At 41.8% G+C, this 24,268-nt stretch overlaps 1 protein-coding gene across 5 annotated transcripts in view; it reads left to right on the top strand.

The window, feature by feature from the left end:
- FCHSD2 (FCH and double SH3 domains 2) overlaps window positions 1–24,268 on the top strand; it is a 299,407-nt gene that overhangs the window by 201,551 nt on the left and 73,588 nt on the right. For all 5 annotated transcript variants that reach the window (XM_002708714.5, XM_051851103.2, XM_017344834.3 and 2 more), the window contains one exon: window positions 20,319–20,441. In XM_002708714.5, coding sequence (XP_002708760.1) covers window positions 20,319–20,441 — 123 coding nt within the window. The remainder of the gene's footprint in view (window positions 1–20,318; window positions 20,442–24,268) is intronic.

The following is a 24,268-nucleotide window of genomic DNA, read 5'->3' as shown; positions in this document are numbered from 1 at the left end:
AGACCTGGATTTCACCTGGGGCATGGGGAGGGGTCATCAGGGCAGCTCTGTGACCTGCTGCACAGATTGCTCCAAAGACTTCCCACAATAAAGAATATCTCGTGTTGCCTTGTTGCCCAGCTGTCATTTTAATATGCAAGATATTTCCACAATGCCTGTCTCACTGATTTGCATTAAGAAGATATTGTCACATGTTGACATTTTGAGCATTTTAATTTTTCATCACAGAATTGTTCAGTCTAATTCCTTGTCATGCAACAGTTAAAGTTGTCAACATAATGAATGATGTTTAAAGTCTGAATACTTACGAACTAGTTTATTTTCATGTTTGCTTAGTATAGCAATTTACGATATACTTATATACTTTAGAACAAATATCTCAATTATAAAGGTGCTACTTGAATGTACAGATGTTGCAGCTAATGAACTAAGAAAATATCAGAATGTAATGTTTAGGTATCTATTCATACTGCAAATATTTGTTGAGTAAATGCTAAACGTGAGGCAAAATTTCAAATTGCCTGAGATCAGTGAACAAAATAGACAGTATCTTTTCTGTTATGGAGTTTACACCTAGTGGAGAAAGACATGATGAAAATAAACATAGCGGCTGGTGCCGCGGCTCAACAAGCTAATCCTCCGCCTAGCGGCACTGGCACACCGGGTGCTAGTCCCGGTTGGGGCGCCGGATTCTGTCCCGGTGGCCCCTCTTCCAGGCCAGCTCTCTGCTGTGACCCGGGAGTGCAGTGGAGAATGGCCCAAGTGCTTGGGCCCTGCACCCCATGGGAGACCAGGATAAGTACCTGGCTCCTGCCATCGGATCAGCGCGGTGCGCCGGCCGCGGCGGTCATTGAAGGGTGAACCAACGGCAAAAGGAAGACCTTTCTGTCTCTCTCTCTCTCACTGTCCACTCTGTCAAAAAAAAAAAAAAAAGAAAGAAAGAAAGAAAAGAAAACAAACATAGCAAGTAGTTGTGTTAATAGTAGTTCTTCCCCCAGTTGTTTTTAAATTATGAAAATTTTAAATGTACCTTTATTTTGTATTCATATTTGTTTTTCATAGAGTGAAAATACTCATATCTGTTCCTTTGTCGTATCCTAAAGCATATACAAAGAAACTCAAAATTACAATACCAATATTACTATTTTTTGTACAATCATTAAATAAAGTTTACTATTTCCTGGACTTTCTTTTCTTGTCTTTATAATGTATCCCCTGTGCATTATATTCAATTTAGGATTTTGTTTTTTATCTTTTTTTTTTTTTTTTTTTTGGACAAGCAGAATGAACAGTGAGAGAGACAGAAAGGTCTTCCTTTGCCGTTGGTTCACCCTCCAATGGCCGCCGTGGCCGGCGCGCTGCAGCTGGCGCACTGCGCTGATCCGAAGGCAGGAGCCAGGTACTTATCCTGGTCTGCCATGGGGTGCAGGGCCCAAGGACTTGGGCCATCCTCCACTGCACTCCGGGGCCACAGCAGAGAGCTGGCCTGGAATAGGGGCAACCGGGACAGAATCCGACGCCCCGACCGGGACTAAAATTTTAATTTTTTAACATGTAAAAAATTTAAACATGTATATACTCAGAAGTCAAATCTATGGTGAGCATAGAGAGTTCTCACTTCCTTCTCTATTCACTTCTCCTTATCACCCAACCCCTCATCTCATCTGTCATTTCTTCCCTTTCCTCCCCTTTCACTAAAACTATTAATAACTAACCAAGATAATGTGAATTTCACCTCTACTGCCTTCCCATAATCCAAGGTAGAAGCCTTAAATGATTAGTGAAACTAAGGAAAACAAAGAAGCAGAAAGGAATTTTTAAAGTTCACTAAATTAGCCATAAACTAGATTCATTTGTATAGAATTGTCAGTCTCTACCCAAGATTTAAGCCTTCTTGGTTATCTGTGCTCTTCCATCCCGTGATCCCCATGCTGGTCTGTGCTGCCTTGGTCCATATTGTCTCCCACTAGTCCTTTCCCTTCCAGACCTTTCCATCACACATCTTAGATTAATATTCACTAATAAACAAATTCATTATTTCCTCAATTTTTATTAATACATAAATTTTTTCAAGCCTATAGAAAAATACAAAGAAAAACATAAAGAATATTCCTGTATCTATCACTTAAAATTAACAGCTAGTAACAATTTTCAGTTTAGATGAAGATCTGAAAGAAATTGATGCAGTTTAAATCCCACCGTGTCCCTCACTTGTTCCATTCTTTGTTTTCTTGTTCCTTCCCTCTCCAGAGGTAGCCACTGTTCTAAAAGCATTGGTCCTTTTTGAATTTTTTTAAAATCTCTGTAAAAATATATCATGAACAATACACAGTATTGTTTTGTGCTTTTAAGAAATCATATCAAGTGGCATTGTCTTGTTCTCATTCTGCAACTTGATGTTTTTAATTAGTGCATTGTTGTTGAAATTAATCCAAAAATACGTTACTCCTAATTAGTTGATTTTAACTTATATATCTATAACGGTATATAAACTGTAATTGATACATATATATGCTACAAAAAGACATTTGAGTTATTTCTTTTTTTTTTTTTTTTTTTTTTTTTTGACAGGCAGAGTGGACAGTGAGAGAGACAGAGAGAAAGGTCTTCCTTTGCCGTTGGTTCACCCTCCAATGGCCGCCGCGGCCGGCGCACCGCGCTGATCCGATGGCAGGAGCCAGGTGCTTCTCCTGGTCTCCCATGGGGTGCAGGGCCCAAGCACTTGGGCCATCCTCCACTGCACTCCCTGGCCACAGCAGAGAGCTGGCCTGGAAGAGGGGCCACCGGGACAGAATCCGGCGCCCCAACCGGGACTAGAACCCGGTGTGCCGGCGCCGCAAGGCAGAGGATTAGCCTAGTTAGCCGCGGCGCCGGCCTTGAGTTATTTCTAATATTTTACTATTAAAACAATGCTGCTATGAACATTTCTTTACATGTTTTCACGTACATATGGGTCTGTACCTAGAACTGAAGTTGCTGAGTCGTACATAGAGTTTGTACATCTTCCAAATTCACTAAGTGCTACCCAAGTAATTGTGCCAAAATATGCTGTCTCCAGTGGTATAAATGTGTCTTCTCCACATCTTCCTCAATACATGATATTTCCGGACATTGTTGCTTTTGCCAATCTGATGAGTATAAAGTGATATTTTCTATTTATGTTCCCCTAATTACTCATGAAGTTGAATCGGTTTCATTATTTTATGTTTCTTCTGCTGTGATTGCCTGTTCATGTCCTTTTTCTATTTTTCTATTCAATGATGTTTTTCTTACTGACTTCTAGAAATTGTTTTTACATTTTGGGTACTAATTCTTTGTTATACTCATGTATTATAAGTAACTTTCACAGCCTGGTACTTTTTTTTTTTTTAAGATTTATTTTATTTATTTGAAAGAGTTATAGAGAGAGGTAGAGACAGAGAAAGAGGTGTTCCATCTGCTGGTTTGCTCCCCAGATGGCCACAATGGCCGGAGCTGACCTGAAGCCAGGAGCCAGGAGCTTCCTCCAGGTCTCTCATGTGGTTGCAGGGGCCCAAGGACTTGGGCCATCTTCTACTGCTTTCCCAGGCCACAGCAGAGAGCTGGATCGGAAGAGGAGCAGGCGGGACTAGAACTGGTGCCCATACGGGATGCTGGTGCTTCAGGCCAGGGCTTTAACCCGCTGCACCACAGTGCCAGCCCCATAGTCTGGTACTTTTAAAATTTGTATTGTGTTTTATCAACAGAAATTCTGAATTTTTATAATAAATTTTATCATTTTTTTATTGTTGGTACTTTTTGTATCTCTACCTAGAGATCTCATATGGATACTTAAATTTTTTTTAAGATTTTATTTATTTATTTGAGAGGGAGACAGAGAGAGAGAGAGGTCTTCCTCCGCTTGTTCACTCTCCAGATGGCCTCAATGGCCAGAGCTGGGCAATCCGAAGCCAGGAGCCAGGAGCTTCTTCCAGGTCTCCCACACGGGTGCAGGGGCCAAACACTTGGGATATCTTCCACTGCTTTCTCAGGCCATAGCAGAGAGCTGGATTGGAAGAAAAACAGCAGGGACACGAATAGGCATCCATATGGGATGCCATGCTGCAGGCGAAGACTTAGCCTACTACGCCACAGCGCTGGTACCTGTAAACTTAAATTTTTTTAAATGTTACAAATTTTGTTTTATAAATTCAAATCTTTAATCTTTTTGTAATTTATTATTAAATATGATTTAAGGTAGAGCTTCCATTTTTTTCATTTATAAATAACCACTGTTCCATTATCACTTATTGAATAGTCTAATTTAGACTAAACTCTCAAAGTAATTCTATATACTTAATAAATATATATATATATAACTAAATATTTTATAAACTAATGTATGCAATCTGCTTCTGGATTTTGTGTTCTTGTATTTTGTCTATCCTTGCATCAGGTGTCACACTGCCTCAGAATTGTGCTGTTTCATAGTGATGCTTCATTCTTATCTTTACAATCAGCTTATTTATCCTGTGTGTTTTGCTGGGGATAACATGGAATTTATAGGACACTTGAATGACATATGTTATATTGACTCATGTATGCACATCATTTTCATCCCAATATTTATTTTTTCTTACATCCTTTATAACTTTCTCCCTGTTGATGTGGAATATCTTTCTCTTACAGTTTTTATTGCTATTTTGTACATTGTTTCAATACATTTTTTGCTTATTTGTTGATAATCCTATGAATACTACTTATTTAAGTGTATTTATCTTAAAAAAATAAACAGCTCCTATAAAATGAAAACAGAAATACCACATATTCCAGCAACTTTCCTGCTTGGTACATAGCCAGAGGAAATTAAATCAGCCTGTTAGACATGTATACTCCCATGTTTATTATAGCACTGTTCACAATAGCAAGAAAGGGAAGTAAGTATACATCAACTGATGATAAAGAAAAAATGTGGTACATACACACATTGGAATACTAGTCCACCATAAGACAGACTGATTTTGAGACAATATCAATGCAACTGGAGGTCATTATGTTAGTGATATAAACCAGGTACAGAAATTTGAATACTGTATGATCCCATTCATATAGGGAAGTCTCAAAGCTTCTTCTAGGTCTCCCACATGGATGCAGGGGCTCAAGCACTTGGACCATCCTCTGCTGCTATCCAGGCCATAAAAGAGCTGGGTTGGAAGTGGAGCAGCCGGGTCTCCAACCGGTGCCCTTATGGGATGCCAGCACTGCAGGTGGCAGCTTTACCTGTTATGCCACAGTGCCAGCCCCATAGATACATATTCTTTAAAGGGCTAGAAAAGAATGTTTCACCATAAAGAGATGATAAACATTTCAAATGTTTACCCTGATTTGAACATTACATAATGTATACATGTATTGACATTAGCTGATACATGAACATTATGTACATAAAAATACACATTTAGGGGCTGGCATTGTGGTGTAACCACTTAAGTCTCCACCTGCAATGCCAGCATCCCATATGGGCTCCAGTTTGAGTTCCAGCTGATCTACTTCCTATCCAGCTCCCAGCTAATACACCTGGGAAAGCAGAGGAAGATGGCCTAAGTGCTTGGACTCCTGTACCCATGTGGGAGACACACAAGAAGCTCCTGGCTCCTGGCTCCTGGCTTCAGCCTGGCCCAGCCCTGGCCATTGTAGCCATTTGGGGGAGTGAACCAGTGGATGGAAGACCTCTCTCTCTCTGTCTCTCCCACCCTACTGTGGCTCTGCCTTTCGAATAAATAAAATAAATCTTTTTAAAAAAATAAGTCAGCTGGCGCTGCGGCTCACTAGGCTAATCCTCCGCCTTGTGGCACCGGCACACCGGGTTCTAGTCCCGGTTGGGGCGCCGGATTCTGTCCCAGTTGCCCCTCTCCCAGGCCAGCTCTCTGCTATGGCCCGGGAGTGCAGTGGAGGATGGCCCAAGTGCTTGGGCCCTGCACCCCATGGGAGACCAGGATAAGTACCTGGCTCCTGCCATTGGATCAGTGCGGTGTGCCAGCCGCAGCGCGCCGGCCGCAGCGGCCATTGGAGGGTGAACCAACGGTAAAGGAAGACCTTTCTCTCTGTCTCTCTCTCTATCACTGTCCACTCTGCCTGTCAAAAAAATAAATAATAAATTAATTAATTAATTTAAAAAATTAAATAAAAAAAATAAGTTTAAAACCTCCTAAAACTATTTTGTATCTTTAAGAATTATTTATTTATTTGAAAGAGTTGCAGAAAGAGAGGGAGAGACAGAGAAAAATTTTCTATGTGCTGATTCACTTTCCAAAAGGCTGCAGTGGCCAGGGCTGGTCCAGGCCAAAACTAGGAGCCAAGAGTTCCATCTTGGTCTCCAACATGGAGAACAGGGAGCCAAGCACCTGGGCCATTCTTTGCTGCTTTCCCAGGCACGTTAGCAGGCAGCTGGAGTGGAAGTGGAACAGTCAGGACTTAAATATGCACTCATACAAGATATCTGCATTAACTACAGCTTTACATGTTTTTAGACCTGGGTTTTTTGGGTGTTGTTTTAAGATTTTATTTATGGGACTGGTGTTGTGGGCATTGAAGCTAAAGCCTCTGCCTGTGATGCTGATATTCATGTGGGCAACCCCCCCCCCCCCCCCCGCCAAAAAAAAAAAAAAAGATTTTATTTATTTGAAAGGCAGAGTGAGAGAGGCAGAGAGCTATCTTCCATTTGCTGATTTGCTTCCCAAATGGCCTCAATGCCTAGAGTTTGGCAGGTCCAAAAGCCAGGAACTAGGAGCTTCCTCCAGTCTCCCATGTGGGTATAGTGACCATCTACCACTGCTTTCCTAGGCACATTAGCAGGGAGCTGGATTGGAAATAGAGCAGCCAGGACTCAAACTGGCACATATGGGATGCCATTATCTCCCCTGGTGGCAGCTTTATCAGCTATGCCACAACACCAGCCCCAGACATTTTCAAATAAATTTTTCAGGGAATAGACATTTTAGCCTCTTGGTTAAGATGCCCAGATCCCATGTTTGAGTTTACGGGTTCACTTCCTGCCTTTATCTCCTGACTCCAGCTTCCTGCTAATGCAGACCCTAGGAAGCAGGGATGATGGTTCAAGTAACTGTCTTCCTGTCACCTACATGGGAGAGCAGTTCCTGGCTCCCTGGTCCCTGCTTCAGTCCTGGCCCAGTTCCACTCATTGCAGGGATTTAGGGATTGAACCTGCAAATGGGATTCTCTCTCTCTCTCTCTCTTTCCCTCCCTCCCTCCCTCCCTCCCTCCCTTTCTCTTCTCTCTCTCTCTCTTTCTTCTCTTTCTCTCTCTCTCTCTCTTTCTCTCTCTCTTTCTTTGTATCTGAAATAATTAATTGTAAGTAACCTTTCAGATCATGAGCCTACTTAATGTTTTTTTCTCATAGGAGTACGTAAATGTTAGGTTTTATTCATTACATTGACTACCAAGTGTAACAAACCAGATGGATCACTAAAAGGATACTATTAGCACTCTCAATAGAGATTTAGAAAATTAAAATTTAATGTCTAGTGCTCTTCATCCAGGACACAACTAACTTTTTATTGTGATTATAAAAATTACCGTGATTTTGCTGGTATTATGGGCTTTAATGTTCAGGATTATTGCTAAGGTCACAAATATAAAGCTCCTCAGTTAATCTTGATTATAGTTGAATTAAGTAGACTTATGAAGTAGGAAAAAAACTTAAATTTGGATATTAACTATAACAGTATGAATGAATTTGTGGCTTGTAGCTCTTTTTTTTCTGTAAGATTTAAGACAACTTTATGTAACAGTAATTGAATTTGTGTTGGTGGGCCCACAATGTATAAAGATGCAATATCCAACAACGATGACAGAAAGACCAGAGGAAAGAAGAAATGACAGAACTATTTAGGAGCAAAGCTTTTGTATACTACTAAAGCTAAGTTAATATTAATTCAAACTGGATCAAAAGTGAAGTACCTAGGCTCAAGCAAGGCACTCTGATATGGTCTGTAAGCATCCCAAGCAGGGATTTAAGCCATTGCACCAAAGGCTCACCCCAATCTGTCTTTTAATTGGTGCATTTAGGCTGTGATATTCAAAACAGATTGATATCCACATTATTTGATAATATCTTCTCTTGGTTACTTATGCATTAGATTTAAATGGGTTAAGCATTCACGTCTTGAATGGGCATTGGCACAGCAGACTAAGCTGCTACTTAGGATGTCCATATCCTCTATCAGAGTACTTGGGTTCAAGTCTCATTTTCATCACCTATCCAGTTTCCTGCTAATGCACCCCTGAAAGGCAACAGATGATGGTTCAAGTACTTAGGATACTTCCACCCACATGGGAGACCTGGTTGGAGTTCCTGGCTCCTGACTTTAGCCTGACCTTGCCTGGCTGAGGTGGCCATTTGAAGGATGAACCAGCAGATGGGAAATCTGTCTCACTGTCTCTCTGCCTTTCAAATGAAATGAAAATTAATTAAAGATGCATTTTCCTGTCAAAAGAAAAATATTAATGCTTTACACATAGGCTGACTGCCTTCCTGAAAGATAATATCAATTTACACTGCATTTTAATTTTTAAAGTTTTAAGAAATTGACTTGGGTGGCCGGTGCCGTGGCTTACTTGGTTAATCCTCTTCCTGCAGTGCTGGCATCCCATATGGGTGTCGGATTCTAGTCATGGTTGCTCCTCTTCCAGTCCAGCTCTCTGCTGTGGCCCGGGAAGGCAGTGGAGGATGGCCCAAGTCCTTCGGCGCTTGCGCCCATGTAGAAGACCAGGAGGAAGCACCTGGCTCCTGGCTTCAGATCAGTGCAGCACTGGCCGTGGCGGCCATTTGGGAGGTGAACCAATGGAAGGAAGACCTTTCTGTCTGTCTGTCTGTCTCTCTCTCACTGTCTATAACTCTACCTGTCAAATAAATTTTTAAAAAATTGGTTTGGAGACAGAGAGACAGAATCAGAGGGAGCTCTGTTCAGTGGTTAACTCTCCTAGATGCCTGCAGTGACTTGGCTGGGCCTGGCTGAAGCTGGAAGCTGAGAACTCAATCCTGGTCTCCCAGATGGGTGGCAGGGACCTAACTACTTGAGCCATCACCTACTACCTCCCAATATGCACATTAGCAGGAGGCTGGAATTGGAGATAGAGCTGGTACTGGAACCAGGCACTGCATTATGGGATGTGAACATTCCAGCTGGTGTCTTTACTAGGCCAAACACCAGCCCCCAGTTTATACTTTAAAAGCAGTGTGTGAGTTTAACTACACCTACCTTTGAACCGTTATCAAAACTGCTTTATTGTTTAGTAAATGAATGCATATGAACAACAGATAACTGTGGATATCTGTGGAAAATTCTTAATACTCTAATGTTTGTAATTTTTATTTGAACGTTTTCATTTTGTGCTTTAATATTATTTTATTTTATTTATTTATTTTATTTATTTTTTTTGGACAGGCAGAGTGGACAGTGAGAGAGACAGAGAGAAAGGTCTTCCTTTGCCGTTGGTTCACCCTCCAATGGCTGTCGCAGCCGGCGCGCTGCGGCCAGCGCACCGCGCTGATCCGATGGCAGGAGCCAGGTACTTATCCTGGTCTCCCATGGGGTGCAGGGCCCAAGCACTTGGGCCATCCTCCACTGCACTCCCGGGCCACAGCAGAGAGCTGGCCTGGAAGAGGGGCAACCGGGACAGAATCCGGCGCCCTGACCGGGACTAGAACCTGGTGTGCCGGTGCCGCAAGGTGGAGGATTAGCCTAGTGAGCCGCGGCGCCGGCCTATGTGCTTTAATATTAAAGTATTTTGTAAGAGCATTTTAGAAACAAGCTTTTCCTTTTTTGTTTCTCTCTCCTTTTTAAAAAAATTATTTTCCATTTATTTGAAAGGTAGAGAGACAGAACAAGGACTATCCATCTGTTGGTTCACTCTAAAAATGCCTGAAATGATTGGGGCTGGGGCTGGGGCTGGAGCTGGGCCAAGGCCAAAGCCGGAAGATGTAACACATTCCAGGTCTTGCACATGGATGGCAAAAGCTCAGTCACTTGAGTCATCATTGCTGCATTCCAGAGTCTACATTAGCAGAAGGCTGCAGTCAGTAGCTGCAGTTGGGAAGTGAACCCAGGCACTCTAATGTGGAACGCAGGTGTCTTAACCACTCAGCTGTGTGCCTGTTTCAACAAGTATGTTTCTGATCAAATTTGTGCACAGCAGCTGAAATATTAACATGCTTTATGAAAGACCTTTCAGTATAAAAAATGTGTTGCATTTTTGATAAGCATGGCATACACAGACACAAAGCCATGTTTAAATAAGGCTGTGCAACTCTTAGTTGTTGGAATCTTGATAATGATGAGTTTAAAAGACCAAGAATGATGGCAAAGTTGATTTGTACTGAGGGCTAGAATTTATTTGTTCCACTTCTATGAAATTAGCCCCAAGATCATCTGTGTTTGCCCATAAATGCCTTTTCAATTGCAGTTTGCTTGTACTTTTCTACACAGAGGCTGTCGCTGTCTCGCAGTACTCTAGGGGCTCTAAGCAGAGGGATCTGTATAATCAGAACACAGTGTTCTCTGAACATCTCCCTGGGACTTTATTGCTTCCTATAGATGGCCACTTGCCATCTTCACAGATTTCCTATAAGGCAGGAAATGTTCTCTGAGATGTTAAAATCTCACGTAGAAACTGAGCATTTTTTTTTTTTACCAGTTTAAGCAGCTTTTAACATCTGAATAAAGCTCTATTACTCTTTAAAGAAAATTAAGTTATAGTTTTAGATATCATTAAACCTTGGAATAAGGAAGTTGAAACTTAATATTTATTTTATAATTGTAAATACAGTCCTTAGAAAAGTATTTGAAGCATAATCTGTTACGGCCACAATCTTACTAAGTAGGGGGAAATGCTTTGTTGTAATTTTGGCAGGGGGAAGAATTACTGTCATTGCTGCTGAAGAATGGATCCTTTCTTTCTTGACCTTCCTTCCTTCCTGAATGTCTACAGCTCATGTTTTTTCTGTGATTCAAATACTGCTGAGCATAGCAGAAGTTTTTGCTGGAATTGACTTCAAAATGGACATGTGAATGTTTACAATAAGGAAAGCCAAACTCTTTTTTTGTAGACTCTGCACTTGAAAGATTTGATATTCTGAATAGCTGTGTGGCCACAAAAAATACTTTGGCTGCTGCATTAAAATTTGAAATTATTTTGTGTTAAGTGTTTAGTAGCTAGAGGCTACTTTTATTTTAGTATGAAAGCAAAGGAGGTATCTGTGACACTATCCTTACTATATATTTTTAGAAAATATTTATATCTTAACTCTGACTTAGAGTGTAACTGAAAGACCATTTAATATCCTGCTGAAGTAATTTATTAGGAATACCAAAATAATCAAAAGTGTAAATTATTCTTGGGTTGTCTTTTGTTGCTATTAATCTCAGTGTTTCAAAACTGAACCATTCTTTTCTGTTAAAAAAAAAATGTGACTATAATTCTGAAACACTTTCAATACAGGTTCCTTCCCTGTTGTTTTGGTAGAATACGAGTAACAGAATAAAGAAAGGTGACCCTTTCCTGGTAGACCTCTAGAAAATCCCCACGACCTGTTAGGAAATGGCTACACTTCTCCATCTGGCAAGATGCTGTTATCTGCTGGCCTCTCTTCCAGCCAGGAAGGGGATACTGCACAAGTCCTGACTTGTGGCTATGAGCACACCCGGATACCAGCAGAGAAAAGAGAGTAGAGGGCATCTGGCACTGAGTTTGGTTCTTCCCAAGCCTGCTACTACTTTGAAGAGTCTTAACCAACTATCCCAGACCCTTCTTATCTCAATCTTTGAGACCTGTTCAGGTCTCTGAGTTGTGCTGGTCTCATAGTCCAGTTGGGCTGATGTCTAAATTCCAGTACAAATCTTAAAATCCAAAGTCCTCTGTCATCTAAATTTACCTTACTTCTCCAGTTTTGTCTTCAACACTCTTCATTATTTTAATTCAGGCAACTACATTCTGCCATTGAGTGTGCTAGGAATCTTGTTTCTCTACCCAGAAAATCAAAGCATGGAAGTAGTGTCTGCTCAAAATCAGTCAGTCGATAAAATTTAATTTAGGTTTGCAACTATTCTAAATAACAGCAACAAATCCATAACATTGATCCCTGAATAGTATTGTAAGCTCCTGTAAGATCTATGTATAGGCATCTGACCTTGTCTATACAATTCTGTTTGACAGCTTTTTATTGTATGCCTTGTGGTGTAAGATACAGGAGGAATTTTAAAAATTAAAAAAAAAGTTGTCACTCTGAATAATTACATAGCATTTTTCACCCAAGATGACCTAATTAGGATTAGATAACTCCCTCATACTCTACTATGGCATTTTTTAAATTTTTATGTATTTATGTACTTATTTATTTTGGTGCTTTTCTTATCCAGCTGAGGCCTGCTTTTGCTGCTCGCACCCTTCTGGTTCATTTCCATAATCATTTGTTACAGACCTTCTGTTTTTAGGACAGGATACAGGGGGAAAAAGAAGTGCTGCCAGCTCTCTAGGAGCTGGTAGTCTGTGGGGGCAATCAGACACGTATATAAATGGTGGTAAGTTGTATATAACTGTGATAAGGAGTGTCATGGAAGAGTTTATAAAACAGCATTTCAAGCTCTTCTCTGTGGTTCCCAGGATCTGTTTCACTTTGGGGAGACTACTTCCAGTCATAATCCAAGTCCCCTTCTAATCACAAGCTGTGCTGAGACAATACTACCCAGAATTGTTTTGAACCTCCTCTGTACATATCATCATTTCAAACAGTTGCAGTTAAGACTGGAGGCCGGAGCCAATCACAGAGTTATCATCTGCTTCCTGTGCTTTGAACTTTTTCTTTTTAAAAGATTTATTTATTTATTTGTTTGAAAGGCAGAGTTACAGAGAGGCAGAGGCAGAGAGGGGTATCTTCCATCACTGGTTTCACCCCCAAAATGGCCACAATGGCTGAAGCTGGGCCGATCTGAAGCCAGGAGCCTGGAGCTTATTCCAGGTCTCCCACATTGAGTGCAGTGGCCCAAGGACTTGGATGATTTTCCACTGCTTTCCTAGGCACAGCAGGAAGGAGCTGCATCAGAAGTGGAGCAGCTGGGACTCAAATTGGTGCCCATATGGGATGGTGGCATCACAGGCAGCAACCTTACCCTCTGTGCCGGCCCCCTGTGAATTGAATTTTAACTATTCTAATTTTCATGCCTCCTAAACTAACTCTATCCACACTAGTAATAACCATCCAGACCAGACTTCCAACTGTCTTTAAAAAAAATATTTATTTATTTGAAATACAGAATGACAAAGAGAAAGGGAGATCTTCCATCCACTGATTCACTCCCCAAATGGCCAGGGCTTGGCCAGGCTGAAGCCAAGAGCCTGGAACTCCATCTGGGTGGAAGTCAGGGGCCCAAGCACTTGGGCCTTATTCTGTTGACTTCCCAGATGGATTAGCAGGGATCTAAGACTCAAACTGCACTTGGATGGGATACTAGCATCACAAGCAGCACCTTAACTTGGCTGTTCCACGGGCCTCCAATTATCTTTTTTTCGCCATAAAAACTAGTACATATGCAGATTAATTATTGCCACAAACTTGGAAAGTTGATCTTCAAAATTCAGGGAATTCTGGTTGTGAAATGTTGTAAAATTTTTCTTTGGAGTGAATCTCAGCTGTATGAAGCTTATAATCACTTGAGCCATCTTCCACCTAATGTAGTTTTATTGTGCTTTACTTGGATTGCTAAAGAAGCCTTTACCCTGTTTAGTACATGATGATTAATGGCACATTTTTTCTGGCCTGGAATGTGTTGGTTATAGTATGCCTATTAGCTAACTAATTCAGTGCGTATCTGTTGGTAATAAACTCTAGAGTAAATCATTCATTTGTTCTGTAGATTTGAGTGTATTCTATCTGCCAGGCATTGTGTTTGATTAAAAGTCAATCTATGGCCGGCGCCGCGGCTCACTAGGCTAACCCTCCACTTTGCGTTGCCGGCACACTGGGTTCTAGTTCCGGTCGGGGCGCCGGATTCTGTCCCGGTTGCCCCTCTTCCAGGCCAGCTTTCTGCTGTGGCCAGGGAGTGCAGTGGAGGATGGCCCAAGTGCTTGGGCCCTGCACCCCATGGGAGACCAGGAGAAGTACCTGGCTCCTGCCATCGGATCAGTGTGGTGTGCCGGCCGCGGCAGCCATTGGAGGGTGAACCAACGGCAAAGGAAGACCTTTCTCTCTGTCTCTGTCTCTCACTGTCCACTCTACCTGTCAAAAAAAAAAAAAAAAAGTATAGTATGATAAATACATAAACCACAGCATAGTTGATTATTATCATTATCAGCTACTATGTACTATACTTAATTGTATGGGCTGTATTTTAATATGACTGGCAACACAGTAAGTTTGCTTACACAAGCATCAGCAGATATCTAACACGCTATGCTACAGTGTTAGATGGCTACAGTTCACTAGGCAATACGAATTTTTCAGCTCTTAAGGGTATATGCATTTTGGAGCATAGCTATATACTATAGCAAGAGATTTCTTCTTGAATCTCTTTATAAGGTGTTTACAGTTTTTTAAATGGGGTATAGCAAGCTTAGTGAATGTATAATTCCTGATTTGTAACTACTTTGATCCAAATCAATAGTGGAATTCCTCTAGTGGGAAATATTATCTTCATTCGGAAGTAATATTGATTATAGTAGGATCAACACCAGAAGCAACAAAAGAACTTTGGTTTCTGTTTTCAAACTGCCCTCACATCACTCATGCCATGCGGCTAGCACAGGCACAGTGAGTACTCAGTTTATTTTACAGTGAGATCATAGAAACTCTGCGGGTCTTTGGTCCACTTTAAAATGCCTGCCTTACTTTTTTGAGCTCATGAGGCCTATATTTTCATTTGCTGTATTTAAATACTCTTAATGCTTCAGTGGTTTCTTCCAAAAACAAGGTTACAAGCATCTTCTAATAGCATTTCTTAGTGTAATACTTTGTATGAGAATAATTTATATATTTCATTTTTAAGCAAGTTTATGAAAAGTATGTCCCAAGGTAGAAATTTCTCTTCATACTTAATCCATTCCTCTGGTGATGTTACATATTTACATGGCCATATGTTAAAGGTTTACACTGTCTGTAGGTAAACTGCTCGATGGTGCCATCTAGAGGTGTAAACACTGTGGAAGGTGCAATTTTATTATTTGGGGCTTTGGGGAAAGAATTTGTGTGGACTTTTCTTAAAGATTTATTTATTTGGGCCGGCGCCGTGGCTCAATAGGCTAATCCTCCACCTTGCGGCGCCGGCACACCGGGTTCTAGTCCCGGTCGGGGCGCCGGATTCTGTCCCGGTTGCCCCTCTTCCAGGCCAGCTCTCTGCTATGGCCAGGGAGTGCAGTGGAGGATGCCCCAGGTGCTTGGGCCCTGCACCCCATGGGAGACCAGGAAAAGCACCTGGATCCTGGCTCCTGCCATCGGATCAGCGCGGTGCGCCGGCTGCAGCGGCGGCCATTGGAGGGTGAACCAACGGCAAAGGAAGACCTTTCTCTCTCTGTCTCTCTCTCTCACTGTCCACTCTGCCTGTCAAAAAAAAAAATTTAAATAAAAAAAAAAGATTTATTTATTTGGCATAGTAACAGAGAGAGACACAAGAAGAGACAGAGAGAAAGAAAGATCTTCCTTCCACTGGTTCACTCCACAAGTGACTGCAACAGCCAGGGCTAGTCCAGGCTGAAGCCAAGAGGTAGGAGTTCCATCCTTGTCTATCACAAGGTGACATGGGTCCAACTACTTGAGCCATCTTCCATTGCTTTCCTGGGGGCACATTAACAGGGAGCTAGATTAGAAGCAGAGCAGCCAGGACTCAAACCAGCATTCCGATATGAGATGTTGTCATCACAAGTGGCAGTTTTACCTGTTGTGGATTGAAGCTCTCTCCATCTCTTTCTGCCTCTGAGAAAAATAAATAAAAAATTTATAAACTCTCTTTTGAGGACTCTTAGATATAACAACAACACATAAGCAACAAAATAAAAAAAGCTAAATTAGACTGCATCAAAATTTAAAAGTTTTGTTCATCAAAAGATCACTAGCAAGAAACTGAAGATAGCCCACAAAATACCAAGAATTATTGCAAGTCATGTATCTTGAGTTAGGTAATCAAATATACAAAGAACTCTCACAACTCAACAATATAATTAAGAAGTGGGTCAAGGACTTGAATAAATATTTCTTCGAAGAAGATATACAAATAACCAAGAAGCACTTAAGAGGTGGATAACATCTTTAGCCATCAGGAAAAATGCACAGGAAAGCCACAGTGAGCTACCATTTCCCATCCACTAGAATAGCTTTCATGATTTAAATTACAAAACAAACACACACACACAAAACACAGGAAAAAACAAGTATTGGTGAGCTTGTGGAGAAATTAGAACCATCATGTATTGTTGGTGGGGACATAAAATGGTACAACCACTTTGGAAAAGTTTTGCAGTTCCCCCAAATAGTTAAATATAAAATTACTACGTAATGTAGTGATTCCATTTCTTAGTATATTTTCAAAAAATGGGAAAAACAAATTTCCTTCAACTGCTGAATGGATAAACAATACTTGGTATATCAGTACAGTGGAATAGTATGCAGCCATAAAAAAGGAATAAAATACAGTTACATTGGTAAAGCTTGAGTCACCATGCTATCATGGTGATGTCTTATATCACATGCTAAGTGATAGAAGACAGACTCAAAAAGGTCATATATTCTATAATTCAGTTCATATGAATTATCCAAGGTAGGCAAATCCACAGAGAGAGAAAGTAGATTGGTGGTTGTCAGGGGCTAGAGGGGAGAATGGGAAGTGACTACTTAATGGATATGGGAGTTTTAGGGGGGGGATGTTGCAAATGTTCTAGAATTAGGTAGTATTGGTGGGGTTTCAGCATTGTAAATGTAATAAAAGCCACTCAATTACACACTTTAAGATTATTAAAATTCTGACTTTTACATTGGGTGAATTTTTCCAAAAATTTATTTTAAAAATCTCTCTTGATTGTCATGATTCCACAACCTCTATTATTATTACTGTAGGTATATTTTCCCACAGTTGTTGATTTTATATATATATACATATATATACATATACATTATATATTCTGTTCTCATTCTTCTTATAAAGAAGCCTTGAAAAAACTTTTTTTCATTTTATTTGAAACACAGTGAGATATAGAAAAAAAAGTCTTTCATCTTCTGGCTCACTGTTTAAATACCTGCAACAGCTGGGGCTGGGCGAGGCTGAAGCCAAGAGCCCAGATTGTGGTCTGAGTCTCCCATGGAAATGGCAAGGACCCAAGCATTTGAGCCTAAATCTGTAGCCTCCCAAGGTGTGCATTAGCAGGAATCTGGAATCAGAAGTGGAACCTGGGCTCAAAGTGAGGCAATCCGATGTGTAGGACATGGGCATTCCTGCAAGTATCAGATTTTAACCTCTGCACCAAATGCCACCCCTATTCTGTTGTGGTTTTTATTAGCCTGAAATAATTGATGCATGCTCTTCATCTGTACATTTTCCACAGTTTTTATTTTGGTGGCTGTGCATACTTAGTGACTATATACATCACAGCTTAATAATTCCTGAAATGTTCTGTGGTGGAGTATTTGGCCCAGTGGTTAGGACCTGTGATTTTGGCCGGCATTGTGTTGTAGCAGGTTAAGCCACTGCCTGGCCACTGAGTGCCTTTTCAAGTCTTGGCTGCTCCACTTCTGATCCAGCTCCCTGCTAATGCACCTGGGAAAGCAGCAGAAGATGGCCTGAGTCCTTGGGCATCCACGTGGGAGCTCCAGATGGAGTTCTAGGCTCCTGGTTTCAGCTTGGCCTAACCCTGGCTGTTACAGCTATTTGGGGAGTGAACCAGCAGTTAGGAGATGTCTCTTTATAACTCTGCCTTTCAAATAAAAATAAATCTTACCATGTTCTGGTTCTGGCTCCTGATTATAGCTTCCTAGTAATGCATACCCTGGGAGGCAGCCATGATGTCTCAGGTAGTTGGATCACTGCTATCCCTGTGGGAGACCTGGCAAGTTCCTAGCTCTCAGCTTAGGTCTTGGCCCAGCCTGGTTTCTGTGAGCATTTGAAGAGTAAACCAGAATATAGGAGCTCTTTGCCTTTCTTTAAAAAAAAAAAAAAAGGAAAGATTTTATTTGTTTGAGAGGTAGAGTTACAGACAGAGAGGGAGAGACAGAGAGAGAGGTCTTCTATCCGCTGCTTCACTCTTCAAATGGCTGCAAAAGCCAGAACTGGGCGGATCCAGAGCCAGGAGCTTCTTCCAGGTCTCCCATCCAGGAACAGGGGCCCAAACACTTGGGCCAACTTATGTTGTTTGTCCAGGCCATGGCAGAGAGCTGGATTGAAAGAGGAGCAGCCAGGACAAAACCAGTGCCCGTACAGGAGGCCAGTGCTGCAGGCAGAGGCTTAGCCTACTGCGCCACAGCACTGGCCCGTCTCTCTGCCTTTCTAACAATGATGAGGATGATGATGATAAAGACAAAAGAAATTTTAGGAAAAAAGTGTTCAGTGGTTTTCTCTCCCCCTTTTTATTTTCTTTTCCATTTTTAAAGAGTCCTACAAATAGAAATTATTTAAAACATTTCACAGATGCTGCATTGGTATTTCTTCCCCAGAACAAAATCTTGAAGTCACTTTCTGTTTTTAATATTAATATCTTATTTTTTTAGAGATTTTGTTAATTTGGAACACAGAGTTAGGGAGGAATATATATACTGTTAGACCCTCAGAGTGAGGATGCTAACACGTCGAGAGGCACACCCCAAAGACTCAGAGTCCAGACCAGCTGATGCAAAAGCAAGAGGATTTATTCGGCGTCTGTGCAGACGGGCCTCCTGAACTCGGGAGTCCAGAGAGCGCCCCCAGTACAAAGCCACATGGTTTATATACCCGCAGCGACCAATCAAAAGCACTATAGTGTCCATGCACACAGCAGTCCAATCCGTGAGCTGATCATGTGAAAGGCATGCGTCTTCTATCCAATCAGCTAAGGGGTCACATGGGAGGCATGCACACAGCAGTCCAATCCGTGAGCTGATCATGTGAAGGGCATGCGTCTTCTATCCAATCAGCTACGGGATCACATGGGAGGCATGCACCTCGTCGCCATTTTGTTGTTTACTTCTTTAGCAGTTCCTTTCCCTGTCAGCGTCATCTTGTTCACCCGGAGGGGGACGACGTCTCGCTCCCTTTGTTCCCCTGGAGGGAGAGCAGCATCCCGCTTCCCACACCGTTATTTGAGTATTAGGAGTCATACAAACTGGGTTAGGTCTTAGCACAGCCAGGCAGAAGTGTCGCAGCTAGCTAAGCATAGGGCCCCTTATTTTTATAGCTGCACCTAATTTTAGCTTTGGGGGAAAAAGTTTAGGGCTATAATTTTTAAACTTTAATTTTATTTGGGGCAAAGGTGACTTTTGTTTTTAATAGTGTTAGCTTAAGTCACTCCATCTTGGTTTGATTTTTAAGGTTCTTCAATACATACATATATGATAATGTATATATATGAGATAGCTTCCATTCACTGGCAAACTCCCTAAATGGCAGCAGTGGCCGGGGCTGGGCCAGGCTAAAACCAGTAATCTGAACTCCATCAAGGTCTCCAGCATCAGTGACAGGGGTCCGAGCACTCAGGCTGTCACCTGCTGCTTTCCCAGGTACGTTAGCAGGGAGGTGGATAGGCAGTGGAGCAGCCAAGACTTGAATCAGCACTCCTACGGAATGCTGGTGTAACAGGCTGCAGTTTAACCCACTGTGCCACAATACCAGGCCCTAATTAATATTTCAACATTCTGTTTTTTCTCTGACTCTTTAGTAAGAATATAGTAATTTATGACACACCAATAATGGACGAGGAAAAATGGATATTAGTGTTTGAGTATCTACTCTGTTCCCAGCCTTATGCCTAGATGCCTTCACATCTATTACTTCATGTAATTCCTACACCTCCTCTGATAGGAAGTGATTGCAGAAGCTAATAAGCAGAAGAGTAAAGATCAGAAGCCAGACATTTGGTCTCCAGTTGTGTCCTATTTTCCTACAGCTTTACCAGTAATGAATTTTAGCTTTTTTGGTTTCTGTTTATTAGGAAGATTCAACATTTTCCCAAGCGATTGTTAACTGCTTGTATTTCCTCTTGCAGTGATCTGTATCTTGTCTGCTTCCTCCTGCTAACAGATGTTAGACTGCACATGCCTGCCTTTTGTGACGGAGGCATTATGTGTCAAAGATTATCATACTTTCTTGCTTTTGTTTACTCTTCTGTAACAGGCTCTTGATGGAAATGTGTATGATCACCTCAAGGATTATTTAATAGCCTTCAGCCGGACTGAGTTAGAAACATGCCAAGCTGTGCAGAACACATTCCAGTTTTTATTAGAAAACTCCAACAAGGTAAGTTATTTTCACTGTGTGGTATTTAATATATGGTGTCATCCATTTTACAATCTAACTTGTTTTGCATACAAATTTACCATTGATATTAGAATGCTTTATTTTTTAAATATTTATTTATTTATTTGAAAGGCAGAGTTACAGAGAGAGAGAGAGGTTTTCCATCTGCTGGTTCACTCCCCAAATGGCTGCAATGGCCAGAGCTAGGCCAATCCGAAGCCAGGAGCCAGGAGCTTCCTCCAGGTCTCCACGTGGGTGCAGGGGCCCAAGGACTTGGGCCATCTTCTACTGCTTTCCCAGGCCATAGCAGAGAGCTGGATCGGAAGTGGAGCAGCCGGGACTCAAACCGGCACCCATTATGGGATGCCAGCACTGCAGGCAGTGGCTTTACCCACTACGCCACAGCACTGACCCCAGAAGAATGCTTTAAAGAACCAATTTCTCAAACAACATTCCTTCTGACTTTGGAAGATAATGTTTGTCTTTGAGAAGAACTGTTTAAATAGTTTGGTTTTCTTTTTCTTTTCTCTCTCTCTCTCTCTCTCTCTCTTTTTTTTTTTTTTTTTTAAGATTATTTGAGAGGCAGAGTTACAGAGAGAGGGAGAGGCAGAGTTACAGAGAGAGGGAGAGACAGAGAGAAAGGTCTTCCATCCACTTGTTCACTCCCCAAATGACTGCAGCAGCTGGAGTTGGGCTGATCCGAAGCCAGGAGCCAGGAACTTCTTCCAGGTCTCCCATATGGGTGCAGGGACCTAAGCACTTGGGCCATCTTCCACTGCCTTTCCAGACCATTAGCAGAGAGCTGGACTGGAAAAGGAGCAGCCAGGAACCAAACTGGCGCCCACATGGGATGCCAGTGCTGCAGGCAGATGTTTAACATGCTTCGCCACAGGCACTAGCCCAAAGAGTTTGATCACTGACTCAGTGGATTTTAAACACAACTCAGATCAGTTAGTTGGAGCAACAACAAAGTCATGTGGAAAGAACAATCAAGGAATACAACAGGCAAAGTAATATTTTAAAGCTGATTTTAAAAACTGAATACTGGGGGCTGGTGCTGTGGCTTAGTGGGTAAATCCACTGCCTGCAATGCCAGCATCCCATATGGGTGCCAGTTCAAGTCCCAGCTGCTCCACTTCCAATCCAGCTTTCTGCTAATGCACCTGGGAAAGCAGCAGAAGATGGCCCAAGTCCTTGGCCTCTGCACTAGTGTGAGAGACAGAAGAAGCTCCTGGGTCCTGGCTTCTGATCGGTGCAGCTCCAGCCATTGTGGCCATCTGGGGAGTGAACCAGCAGATAGAAGACAATCTCTGTCTCTCCCTCTCCCTCTCTCTCTCTCTCTCTCTCTCTCTCTCTCTCTCTCTGCCTCTGCCCCTCTGTAACTCTGCCATTCAAATAAATAAAAAAATCTTTAAAAAAATAAAAAGTGAATACTGGTGCCAGCATTGTGGCGCAGCGAATTAAGCTACCACAAGCGATGCTGGCATCCCATGTGAGCACCATTTCGAGTTCTGGCTGCTGTGCCTCTGTTCTAGCTCCCTGATGATGCACCTGGGAAAATAGCAGTTGATCTCCCAGGTACTTGGGTTCCTGTCACCCACATGGGAAACCCGAATGGAGTCTCTGGCTCCTGGCTTCTGATTGGCCCAACCCTAGCCATTGTGACCATTTCGGAGTGATCCAGGAGATAGGAAAATCTCTCTTTCTCTCTCTCTTTCTCTTTTGCTCTCACTCTTCCTTTCAAATAAATAAAATCTTTTAAAAAAAAGTATGAATACTATTATGTCTTATTTTTCAACAAATTAAAACTTACTTCCTATATGCTGTCATTGTTTGAGAGCAGTCTTCGTTTAAGAGTGTTGTGATCCATTAACTTTGCATGTTACATGGTGTACAGAGAGAAAAAATATAATTTCTTGTCCTCTGGATTTGATTAAAATTTATTCCAATGGTCAAACCATCCGTTAGATGATACATTGTTCCTATGATTACTGTTATTTTCTTCCTGATAAATTCAGTGCCTCGTAATGTTTCCTGACTGAATTATGCAGTTATAAAAAGATACGAGATTTATAACTGAAACTGAAGAAAATCTTGTTCAGTTCTCTGTTCTGACAGGGGCTGGCACTGTGGTGTTGTGGGCTGGGCCTCCACCTGTGGCACCAGCATCCCATGTGGGCACCGGTTCATGTCGTGGCTGCTCCTCTTCCAATCCTGCTCTTCTTATGGCCTAGGAGGGCAGTGGAGGATGGCCTAACTGCCTGAGCCCCTGCATCCATGTAGGAGTCCCAGAGGAGGCTCCTGGCTCCTGGCTTTCGGTCGGCTCAGCTGCCCTCTGGCCGTTGTGGCCATTTGAGGAATGAACTGGCAGGTAGAAGAGGTTTCTTTCTGTTTCTGTCTCTCTCAGTGTCTGTAACTTTACCTCTCAAATAAAATAATAAAAAGATCTTTAAAAAAATAGTTTATATGCAAGAATTAGGACCAACAATTACCAATGAAATCTTGAGGAAATAAGATATTATAGGGGCAAGACATATGAAATATCAATATTTGTTTTAAAGTATTCTTAAGCTATAATTAAGCATTATGATATATTGTAGGAAAGAAACAAGAATTATATGTATATTTAAATACTTGACAGATGATAAAGATACAAAAATTGTTATTACATAATAAATACTTCAATAAATTTTGCTGGATAATTGGCTCTCCAGATGGAAAAAAAAAATAGATTTTTGCCTTGTATCGTAAATACACAAAGTAATTTAGATATCATTAAGGAAAAAATTATAAAAAGCTTGAGGTTTAAATGTGCATTTCAGAAAAAAAATGCCCAATTTTTTTAGATTTATTTTTATTTATTTTTTATTTATTTGAAAGAGAGACAGAAAGAGAGAGAGAGAAAAAGCGGTGTCTTCCAAATGGCTGTAATGTCTGGAGCTAAGCTGATCCAAGGCAAAGAGCTTCTTCCGGGACTCCCATGTGGGTGCAGAAGCCCAACTACTTGGGCCATCTTCTACTGCTTTTTCAGGCCGTAGCAGAGAGCTGGGTTGGAAGAGGTGCAGCCAGGACATGAACCCGGTGCCCATATGGGATTCTGGCACCTCAGGCGAGGCTTAACCCACTACGCCACAGTGCTTGACATAATGTAGCATTTCTTGAACAAGTTGCCAAAAACAGAATCATCATAATATTTCAATATTATGGTGTATTGGCTCATCAAAGAGAAAAAAATTTAGCTTTGACACAAAAAGAAAAGCATTTAGCTTTAATAAAATGAAATGTTTGAAGTTGGTAACTGCTCCAGGTCAAATAAACTCTCAGTCAAAAAATAATAATCAAATATGAGTAACTGGTTAATTACTTCAAATGTATGGAGAGTTCTTAATTAAAATAATACTGCCCAGCTGTACACTAGACTTGGTGGAGTAGCACAGACAGATCCTGTGTCCCTGTTTTTATACCAGGCCTCACTTTTCTTTCTTTTTGTAACTTTTTAAAAATGTATATAAAGGAATGGATTTCATGTATGAAATTTTATTTTCTAAGAGTAAGTTAGGGCCGGCGCCGTGGCTCACTAGGCTAATCCTCCGCCTAGTGGCGCCGGCACCCCGGGTTCTAGTCCCAGTCGGGGCGCCGGATTCTGTCCTGGTTGCCCCTCTTCCAGGCCAGCTCTCTGCTGTGGCCAGGGAGTGCAGTGGAGGATGGCCCAGGTGCTTGGGCCCTGCACCCCATGGGAGACCAGGAAAAGCACCTGGCTCCTGGCTCCTGCCATCGGATCAGCGCGGTGCGCCGGCCGCAGCACGCCGGCCGCGGCGGCCATTGGA

Source organism: Oryctolagus cuniculus, chromosome 1 (assembly GCF_964237555.1).
Source record: "Oryctolagus cuniculus chromosome 1, mOryCun1.1, whole genome shotgun sequence".
NCBI lineage: Eukaryota > Metazoa > Chordata > Mammalia > Lagomorpha > Leporidae > Oryctolagus > Oryctolagus cuniculus.
The sequence above is the reverse complement of the archived record's forward strand: the minus strand, read 5'-3'. Positions and strand labels throughout refer to the sequence as shown.